At 40.9% G+C, this 11,136-nt stretch overlaps 1 protein-coding gene across 1 annotated transcript; it reads right to left on the bottom strand.

The window, feature by feature from the left end:
• Positions 1–2,824: 2,824 nt before the first annotated feature.
• Positions 2,825–10,286, bottom strand: znf622 (zinc finger protein 622). Its single transcript, XM_037083006.1, has 7 exons — positions 10,130–10,286; positions 8,113–8,680; positions 7,061–7,336; positions 6,630–6,792; positions 6,382–6,497; positions 4,506–4,649; positions 2,825–3,498 (listed from the first exon to the last, which is right to left on the bottom strand). Exons 2-7 carry the CDS (start codon positions 8,672–8,674, stop codon positions 3,368–3,370), a joined length of 1,392 nt encoding a protein of 463 aa, XP_036938901.1. The 5' UTR covers positions 8,675–8,680; positions 10,130–10,286; the 3' UTR covers positions 2,825–3,367.
• Positions 10,287–11,136: the final 850 nt, after the last annotated feature.

The raw sequence follows: 11,136 nt of genomic DNA, 5'->3' as shown, positions 1-11,136 counted from the left end.
AACAATTGCAGTCTGTTTCAATTTAAATTTGACTGCATCTTTCTAAAACTGGGTTTGTAATCAAATGTTTTTATAAGAATCCACCACAGCTGCGGTCCAGCTGCGGTCCAGCTGCGGTCCAGCTGCTGGAGGTCAACTGAAAGCTCTTTGGAGTCGTATTCCTGATGAATTAAAGAGCTAAATGTCTGTGTCATGATGAAGGAGGATTAACACCTGCCACAGAGGCAACACGTGTTAAAAAGGCTTTTTAACCGATGTATACAGTTTAGATTTCACTTAAAACCCCTGGAAACAACATAAAGTCTAAAGACAATTTATACTTCATGACAATCCACACAACAGTTAGAGTGTAGTTATTTCAGTCTGGACCCAAAATGTTGGAACAACAGACCGTCATTGCCGTCCTCGAGCTACATGCCAGCATGGCTAAAAATAATTTTTCCATGAAGGTTTTGGGACCAACTCCAGGAAACAGAGAAGGGAGCCAATGAGGACCGAGTGCTGCTGTGCATCTAATCACTCAGAACTGTCCAATCAGGCCCGTTTCCAGCAGCTGACACAAACACACACACACAGAAAACCTTGACAGCTTCATTTTGAACTAGAGGGAGCTGCTGCTGTTGGACAATTAAAGGAGCAACATGTAAGAATCTCAGTTTATAACATTCAATAATTAAGTAAAAGTATCTACAGAATGTTGATGTTAGTATGCTAATCAGCTAACGATGGCAATGTTTCCTCTAGTCTGCTGAACTTGGCAGCTTGGAGTATGAATTCATCAGGTGCCACATTCTTACACTGAGCTTGTTCTTACACGGTTGTTCAGTATTTATCACTCTTATCCGTTTTGACTTTTAACCAAAATGTATTTGGCAAAATATCGCGAGGGACGAGGACGACAGCAGATCTGAAGGCGACAATCCAAACACTAAACTGTGGCGACTGCTTGTGTCCAGGATGATCAGTGTCGGCCTTCAGAAACACATCAGTCAAACCGTTGTTCTAGTTTAAAACAATCACCTCCTCCCATGGCTTCCACAGAGCTAATGCCTCTCAGCCATCTGCCCTGCTTCTCTCCCAAGTCGTCCTGATCAATTAGTCTCCTTCTCGCAGTCGGCCTGTCTGCAGGGCGCCCCTCCCCCTCTCTGCTTTTCCTGTCGACTGTCCAACAGCCGCGTGCTGTACGGGCAGAGTGCCCTAAACCCCTGAAACCATCGCGCCGCAAACACTCTCCCAGCCTGCAAAAGGAAGTGGAGAGCCTGCCAAAGATAAAGTGGAGGACCACAAACAAATGGAGTAACTGAGCTCATTAACGGGGCGGTGTGGTGGGTCAGCATCCTGCTGAAGCCTGATCAGTTTTCCATGACATCATCCGCATGAGGCTCGGAGTCATTGATAAATCTGACGTCCCTGAGAGCAGCCACAGTGATGAAGATGAGCCCAAATCAAACTCATTGGTAGCAAATCACAGTGGAAACGTCCCGTATTTAAATGCTGAAGATGTGAAAGTGAACAAATATTCCCAGCAGAAAAAATTCAAGCACCAAACGTGGAGTTCTCACTGTGAGGAGGAGCAGGGTGGAGTTTTACTGTTGGATGAAAAACGTTTCAAATCTCGGGCCGTTCTGTGCCGTCAGGTCAGGTGAGGAGAGAAAATAAAGACAGAAAGAAGGAAGAGGGAAAGAAAGATGGCAGAAAGATGAGAGAAGGGACAAAACACAACAATTCTGACTGAATCTAAAGTGAATTTAGTTTTCCTTCTTCAGTGCAGGAGTAGAAACCTCTGGATCTGATCACACAGGTCGTTTCATGATATAACAAGTCTTCACTCTCTTCTTTCTGGAGGTTAATATTGTACTTTTACTCCACTGCATTTATTTTGCAACGTAGATACTTTGCTGATTACATTCTGTGTCAGAGCCAAACAAGCACATTATTAAATCAAATTATTTTATTGGTTAACGACTCTTCTGATTCTGAACGATCAGGAAAATGCTCAACTTCAATCACCAGAATATTACTTTTGATAATTAAGTCCATTTAATATCAGATACTTTTACCCAAGTACTATTTGCCTGTTGACTTTTAAATTAACAAATGACAAATGTGATATTTGAACCTTTACTTTTACAGGTGTGACTTGTGGGCACTTTTTTTTTCTTCTAACAACTGAACTGAACTGCTACCAGCATTTCTAACAGCACAGAGTTAAGTAAAAGGCGTTTGTAGCTTAATTAGCGGTAATCTTTCGATAGGACTGCAGGGACGGACACAAGAGCGTCATTGGTTTAAGACTCACCTTGAAGCAGGTAGACCGGCTGTGAGGGATGGACAGAAGAACCACAGAGCTGCAGCCGTGGACAGTATGAGAACACAGAGGCAGGCTTTTTTTTTTTTTTTTGCCTTAAAGCCAGTAAACCTCTTCTAGTAGTGACCAGAAATAAAATGACGAACCTGAAAATGAGCAGAGAGTCTGAGTGACATCGAGCCTGAAGGACTCTGAACATCACTTTGTGGTGTTGGCGCCTTTTGCAGAATTATTAGTGCAAGTATCAGAAAAATATGGCGTTCTGTGCAGTTAATTAGACCACCAGACCAGAGCGGAGGGACGGGAACTGTGTTTCAACCTAACAAGCAAACCTGTTGGCATTAATTGGCAGACTGAAGCCGGCGAGCTCTGAATCCTGTCAATGTTTTAATCACAACAAAGAGGAGAAAAAAAGATCAGTGTTCATACAGAAACACGTTTTTGTAGCACTGCATGCGACTCTTCCATCTAAAGAGTGAAAACAATAAATTAGTAGGGAGGAAAGACGGCCACGTATCCAATAAATATGAAAGATATTTATTTGTTTGGTTGTATAACAAGCATGTTAAAGATGTAATCCTGTCATTAATCAAAAAACTGTGTTATGTCAACGATTAGACTCCAACTGCCTCCTCAATACTGATCTAATGTAGCTTTAACATTCCATATAGTTTCAGAATAATCTTACAGCTGTGGTTGTCTATGAGCGGACATCGATCAAACGACTTTTATTCAAGCCAGTTTCAAGCAGAATTACATTTGGAAATGTTGTTTCCTATTAGGAAGAAAAATCATAATGTTGCCGCTCTTGAAATAAAAAATCCCAAGACACTGGCACAGATTTCTCTCCGTCAGTGTTAACGAACGTGAAAACAACATGGCTGCTTTGACATAACTGACATGACATGATCAACATGTTGGATATTTCTCTCGCTGCACTGGATATCTGATCCCGTACTTTATTCATCTGTTCTGTCTCTGTGGCTGTAACACAGCTTCAATTTCAGAATCAACCCGTCCGTCACGTTTGACCTCATGTTCGGTTCCTCCGGCCCGAGTTTAGAACATGACTTGGGCTCTGAAGTGCTTCTGCTTGGTGGCGTTGTGGCTCATGCCCATCTTCAGCATCCATTTCGACTTCATCATCTGTACGTACTGCATGTCTTTCTGTTTCTGATAGAAGCCGCTGCCTGAGAGACAGAGAGGGGAGGGGCAACATGAGGGTGCAGACGTGTCATCATGCTGTTTAGTTATTATGGGAATGATGAGAAGCAAACACAAGGGGGAGCTCTTTCTACCACACTCACTGTGGATCGACAGAAGAAGGAAAACACATTTATAACAACAGAAGTAGAAAGAATAGCGTTTTTTTAATAGAGACAACGAGACATTTGCATAAAAGGTTTTAAGAATCTGACTCAGTGAAATAAACTTCAAGTCTTTAGAGCAACAACAAAAAAATGAACCCTCCATCTCACTTCTCGACAACAGTCGACTGAGGCATCCGGTTTAATTCTTCAGTGATGTTGAAATGCCACATGACAGAAAACAAGAAGAAGCTGCACCGACAGTCGACTGTTAGCGAGCTGGTGTGTGGCTGATACATGTTGATTTACTACTAACGTGCAAAATCATGTTGAAACGACATAACGACATGGATGGTTACACACACTCTCTGCTAAACACACGACAAACAAAACTGAGTTGACTTTGAGAGCGTTTACCGATGATATCGTCATCGTTTATTCTTTTGGACACGATAATTGTCCAGTGAAGTTCTGGTATCATGACAGCCTTAATTACAAAAGATTAAAATCTTCTCTTCTTAGGAAATACTAGATTTCCTCCTCTCTTTGAAAAGGCATCAAACTTCATTCTTGATTTGTTAGTAATATTTCTACTCATGCATGTTAAGTCCTAAAGCTTCACAGAAACAACTGAAATTGGGTTTGATTGTTCAGAAAACTGGAGCAAACAGTCATTCTGCTGCAAGCTTTCTTCTGAGATCAGACAAGCTGATGAAGGTCTAAAACCTGAAGTGTTGTTGTCATTAAACTTAATTTAAATGAAGTGGGCAGCACTCGGCCTTCGGTCCTCTGCTACAAGAAGCTTACGGTGATCTTAAGCTGTGCAAAATCTGCACTCTGAAACAAACAAACTACTCTCATGTTGCCTGAAGGTCGTGGTTGAATCTTACCTCCCTCTCCTCCCCAGCCCAGAGCCTTGTACTGCCGCAGGACTCTGCCAACAGCGTTCTTATTGTGGGTCAGAACCACCGCTCGCTGGGCTCCGAACCGCTGTTTGTAGTACCTCATGAGGGAGCGGTGGCCGATCTTTGCACCTGGAGAAACACAGCGAGAACGGTCGGTTACGATACGTAAACATGAAGCATGAACACACAGACAGTTTTAAAGCTTCACACAAAACAACAACAGTTCAAACAGATTTAGTCAAATTACAAATCCAAGTTTGTGGTCGTAAAGAGACATTTAGTATAATCCTAAACTTTTAATTTATAATAAATGCAGTATTTTAAATAGTAGTAGATTTCATTGACAAACTGTAGGAGGTCAACATCATCAGACATTTCTGGTGGAGAATCACTTTAATACACTTTAGTTCTACTTGTTCTTCAGGAGATTAAGAATAAAACTAGTCAGTGTTCACAGCTTCTCCATGTTGGAGGAAACGTTACTGTGTGTAGATGCAATTCTGTAGTTCCTTCATTCAGCCAACAGGTGGAGCCACTTTGTCCTTTGTCAGTATGTCAGGAGTTTGTTTCTGGATTCTGATCTTATTACCATTTCCAGTAAAACAATACAGACATATCCATGTCTTAATGACTCTTGGTAATATATATAGGTATATAGACATTTTCTCTTGCTGAACAGAAGCTATATGTTGTTGCTGTCGACATGTTAGTGCCTGATGCAGATTTATTTGTTATCTAGACTGATGACAACACTGAGAGTCAAACCCTGAACAGCCAGCTCTGCCTAATTACCTCACAAACAGATTACCATTTAATTCAGAGCTGTACTTTTCAACTAATGTCATGATCTGTGGATGTGTGTTTCTCCACTGACTGTTTACTTAATTAAATGTCAGAATATAGTGAAAAGTTTATCTCACAATGTCTCACATCTTTACATTCCTTGTTTTAGTCTGACTGACGCTCCAAAACCTGAAAGTATTACATTTTTAAGTGATGCGAGATACAGAAATTCAGCGAACCTTCACATCAGTGAAGTAGATTTTTGTTCACCGACTATTCAATTTATTAAATCATCATATTTATGAAAAATAAACTGAATATCTGAAGAGATTCAGCTCCGTCTTTTAAAGCTCTCCTCAAAACAAACCTTTCATAAGGAAGCTCTACGATAGTGAATCCGTTGCTGGTCTTGTTTGTGTCCCTCTTGTATTTTATGTTCCTTTATTTTACACTTTGTTTTATAGTTTTTATTTGTGACATGTTGTAAATTTCTGGATTGTTCTGTACCATTCCATGTGTTCCTGTTTTCTTATTAAATGTGTGTTGTTTATATCTTTACCTTTATAACACTTAATAACCGTGTTTTGAAAAGTGCTATAAAATTAAAAGTTCATTATTATTAATATTACTTAGTGTCTTTGACACAGTGGAGGCCTGCAGGAGATCGTTTAGAGCTAAAATAACTACCTGTAATTTTCAAGGTTAATTATGAGTATTTGACACTGATGGGGAATAACGCAGAAATACAGACATTTATTTTTATCAACAAATTAAATGTAGGAAGTCACAAGCTGCCAAATTACTGTTATTTTTTATTTCATTTATTTTAAAAGATACACAATATAACTTTTTGAGTAATAATTCTGGTTACGTTGTCTTTTTTTCTTTAACTGCTGAACTTCTAACAGATCCTGTCTAACTCAGAATGCAAACCTGTGTGTCGCTAATGTTTTTCTAAATATAAATATATACCTTTAAAATCCGTTTGAATTGTTTGTTCTTCCTAATTTCTGCGCTTTTGTTCACGGTATGTTCAACTTTTGAATTTTGCTGATTGTAATAACACATTTCATGTCACCTGAAGGGAGAGTCAGCTCCAGCGTCTCATCGTCGTACTCCAGAGTTTTGTCATCAGGCAGCTCCTCGTCGTCCATTTCAGCGTCTTCTCCCTCCTTCCTGTCCGGGTAGCTGCTCCTGTTGCCAAAAAACCAAAACAATCTGTGAATCAGAAGGATGAAGATGCAGCACAAATGCCTCCTGGTGCCTTTAGCTGCTGTTACATCTGTACAGGGCACGATGGATCATTTCGTCATCAGTCTTTATTACCTGAAGTCGTAGAAGTCTGCAAACTCCAGCGCAGCGTCGCCGTCTGTGAAGAGTTTACAATGGCTTTTATCTGTCATGTGACTCTGCACCGCTTCTGTCGAGTAGAACGATCTTCCCTTCTCGTTACACCATAAACACACGTTTCCAGCTCCGACTTTCTCTCCTGCAACACAAGACAGAACAAAATTAGATCAGGCTGGAAGTCTTGTAGCTGTAAATAATAATGATGTAGTTATGAATTTTAAAAGTTTGGCCCTCGGAGCTAAATTCAATCATCTTTGTGTTTAATCGAAACGTCATCCATATTATTTTTCACTGGATTGGGTAAAATGTGTCCTAAACTAAAAACATAAGGATGATTTGTGAATTGACAATACAGTGCATGGAGCCTCGACAGGTGAAAGTCCTGCCGCGTCACACCTCAAACTCACCGAGGTAACGGACGAGGCCCTTGATGTCGACGAGGAACTCCACATCGGGGATGAAGAAGCCGTGGACTTTGGTCATGTGGGCGACGTTCTTCATGAGTGACTTGGAGTGGTGGGAGCAGAACAGGCAGTCGGTGACGGGGATGGAGCCCGGCAGGGCCGCAGGGTTCGGTTCAGACAGAGATGCAGAGTCTCCTTCTTGATCCATGGTCTCCTCTTCATCTTCATCATCCTCCATCTCATCATCGTCTTCCTCCTCGTCAACGTCCTCCCAATCCTCTGGGAGATTTTTTATTGGAACATGGTGTCAGTTTTTCAAACAGCAAATTAAGACTAGCTTCATCTCGGCTCTAATGAGAGTTAATTACTCTAATCAGTCTTTAACAAGAAGCAATAATTAACCGTCTCATTACACAAAAACATTTGCAGCAGTTACTGAGGGAGGTAAAGCTCAACAACAGACTTTAATTACTCTGAGAAATCATTTGTCAAAGTGAACAGAGGAGAGAACAGAGTCCAGCCTGGAAACAATCAAAGTACTTGAATTATCATCTTTCACTGGAATCTGACATGTTACTAATAAATCTGAGCTGATAACGTTCAGCTTAACACGTCACAGGCAGTTTTTAAGTTTCAGAGGAAGATGATACAAAAAATGTCTGCGTATGTTACCACAACGAATGTTTGAAGGGCTTTGAAATATCAACACTCAGGTTTGATTATCTACAATTTAGGATTTTTCTTGGGGGAGGATACAACAATGTGAGATTACCTGTTATCTCGCTTGTTTCGGCCATGAGAAGTGCACAATTATTGATATTTGCTGAACAATTCAAAACTCTTGTGACAGTAAATTGGAACATAGTTCGCTCTACTGAACATAAATCCTACATAACATTGATTTCATCCATATCTCCAAGAGTTGTCTGGCATCTAGAAAGTCTGAGAAACTGTAAGAAAAACAAAGATTCCAGGCGATCTCTGCAAGATGTGATCAAGATTTGGTTCATTTATAGATAACAAAAGAAGAAGTCTGCTTGATTTCTCCTCCCTACCTTCCCCAGCTGTGGCTCCCTCTTCTTTCTCTCGCCTCTTGGCTTGCTCCTCCAGCCACATCATCCGCGGAGGTTTCTCCAGCCTCTCCGTTCTCTCCCGCTTCACTGCTTCTGATGTCTTGGCCGGGCTCGGCCTCTGCAGCTCTTTCAGGGCCTGCTGCAGGGCCTCGTTCCTGGCGTCGTGATCCACCTTCTCCTCACCGAGTCCTTTCTCCAGGTTCTTCTCGTTCATCTTCTCCACTTTCCTCTGGGCGGCGAGCACGGCCTGCTTCTCGGCCTGCTGGTGTTTGTGAGACTGCAGGTGGTTCTGGTAGGCGTTGGTGCTGGAGAACTTCTTGTTGCAGACGGCGCAGCCCTCAGTGGCCGCCGCGTCGCTCAGCTGCTGTTCAGCGGCCGCCCGCTGTGCCAGGACGCGCTCCTGAAAGTTTTCAGCAGTGACCGGCGGCATGTCGGCCACCTTGCGCTTCAGGTTGTAGCGGTGCCAGTCGGTTTTGTAGTGCGCTCGCTGCACATCGCCGTCTGTGAACGCCACTCGGCAGCTGATACAGGTGTAGGACGCCATGGCAACCTGAAGGTCGGAAGGGAAAGTCCATCTCATTCATACAGTTAAAAATCGACAGTTTGTATCATGAAGTGTAACACTTATTTACTCGACCCTTTAGTCAAGTGGTTTTCAAACCATTTGTGTCCACATTAACCAGAGGGTAAGCCAAAATCTCACAGCACACCTGCAGTTGTATCAACGCAAATCTTTTAACGTGTTATCTCATCACTTTCTACACTTTTGTGTTTGGTTCCCTAGGGGGTAAGGATTTTGCCTCTCGTGTACGAAGGACTCTCAACATGCAATTTGGGGTCTGAAACTTTAAAATGAAATGAAAGAAGCACGTCAAATTTCCAGAGGCCAAGGTGATTCCTCCTGTTGCTTTAGTTCATCGGTCATAGAGTTAAAACCCAGAGGAATTCAAGTTAGTCTCATAAATGACAAAGAAAACAGAGTTGAACAGGAGAGACATCATCTTTTAGCTGCGATGTTTGTTAATAAGATAATAATACAAACTTTTCGCCAAGACTGAATAAACAAGATGTTCTTGGAGGAAATTAAGGTGCCAGAAGGTGAAGCTATAACGTGCATTATTGAGTCTATTTAGTCTGATTATTTAGTTTGTTTGGGCAGAAAAAATATATGAATTAACACATTTCTCTGCTCAATAAATGTTTTCCTGATAACTACATAGCTCATCTTTAAAACGAACTCAACCGTAAACATCTAAAGCAGTAAAATGACAAAACAACAGATAAACAGTAAAACACTGACATGAAAACAGTTTACTGAAGCATCAGTGCTTCTACTTTTCACACTTTAAGTCGCCTACTTTAAGTTACAGCTCCTCCATAGTTTTATTACAGTAGGTAACCTTTCATAGACAGTAATATTGGATGTTTTAATGAAATATTCTCAGCTGAACTGGAAATGTCCCCAGTTTTTAATCACACAAATCTGGTCTCCCTTTAACTTGACTCAAACTAAAATCTTTTACCTTTAGTCTGATCTTTGGCACTTTGTCATGATACATCTTTTACCCTCACTATAATATTCATAACTCTATAAAGCACTATAATTTACCACATGTGTGAAATGTGTAATATAAATAAAGCTGTTTGAAATGTATGTAACATCAACGCTGGTTGTTAGCATAGCTAGCTTATCTGGCTGCGCAGTAACTAGCAGTCGGTTAGACTCGCCGGGTAACTACTGAGCAGGCTGAAATACTCAACGTTACCAAGTTAAGATCAATAAATTACTTATGCGAAACTACTCCATCTAAACTGTGGTGCGACGCATGTCTGACTACAGCATGTCAAACTATGCTAACGTCGTTGGAAGCTAACTGAACTCCACATATTTTAGTGTAAACAACAGTAAATAACAGCTAAAAAGCTCAAATATTCTTAAAAGCCACGACGACGACAGGAACAAGTTACACCAGGTGACCAATGTCAAACGTCTACTTACTTATTCAGACAGCAGAGTCCTCTAAAAACCGTGTTTTTAATGTGTTTAATGATAAAATGTGCTCCAGTCTCACAGCTGGGAACTCCACCGCACCAACACACGAGGGTGACTTCCGGGTTTCTTCTTCTTTGTGTTTTTTTTGCGGTAGGCAGTCGGCATTCGGTGCACAATACCGCCATCTACTGCTTCCGGTGGGTATGACACTGTGTTTACCAGAATTTGCGAGTCTCCTTTTCTGACAGACAGGTTCACACCCGTGTGTTTACACCTGAAGGGTTGTCAGCTGCTTTTACTCCTGAAGAGACAGGAGTCAAAATGTAAAGACAGTGAAACAAATACACAGTTTAAAGTTTTAGGCTGATCTGATCTATTCTACTGATGTGGGTAAATGAGTATATGAAACATAAACAGTCTCATAGTTTTCATGTAGAGTTAAAATGTAAAAGCGTCTTTATTTTAGATCTGATCAATAACATGTTTTATTTTGTCCTCAGTTCATTTCAGCCGCATCATTCACATGTTACAGTCACTTCTGGCCAGGGGAGGGAGCTACAGTACAATATCTGTGCTCATGCAGGAGATCATCTATGAGAACAGTTAAAGTGTCACAGTTATATACAGTTAGATAAAATTAAATTGATTAAACAAGCTTGTGTGTTAACATCTGTTCTCTTTTAAGGCTTCCAGCTGGAATCTGACACTGCAGTTACATTGAACTCCACTAGACATCATTTAATAAACAACTAAAGTTATATTTCTAAACTAAATGTCAGAATACTTATTTATTATCAGCTTAATTTCATGATCACCTCAGCAACATTTTCATGAAAATCTGTGGCTTCATTTATTAACACCTGTGAAATGTGAGTTTAGTTTATTTGACACTATGAATCCAGAGAGGGAGAGGAGTTGATGAGTGTGTACAGCAGCAGATATGAATCTGTTCTCAGTGGTTATTAGGACTCAGAAAAAACTGTTGAGAGCCAACCAGCACTTCCTTTCCTGCA

The sequence above is a fragment of the Acanthopagrus latus genome, chromosome 21, assembly GCF_904848185.1.
Source record: "Acanthopagrus latus isolate v.2019 chromosome 21, fAcaLat1.1, whole genome shotgun sequence".
NCBI lineage: Eukaryota > Metazoa > Chordata > Actinopteri > Spariformes > Sparidae > Acanthopagrus > Acanthopagrus latus.
Note: the sequence above shows the minus strand (reverse complement) of the source record. Positions and strands in the feature narration are given on the sequence as shown.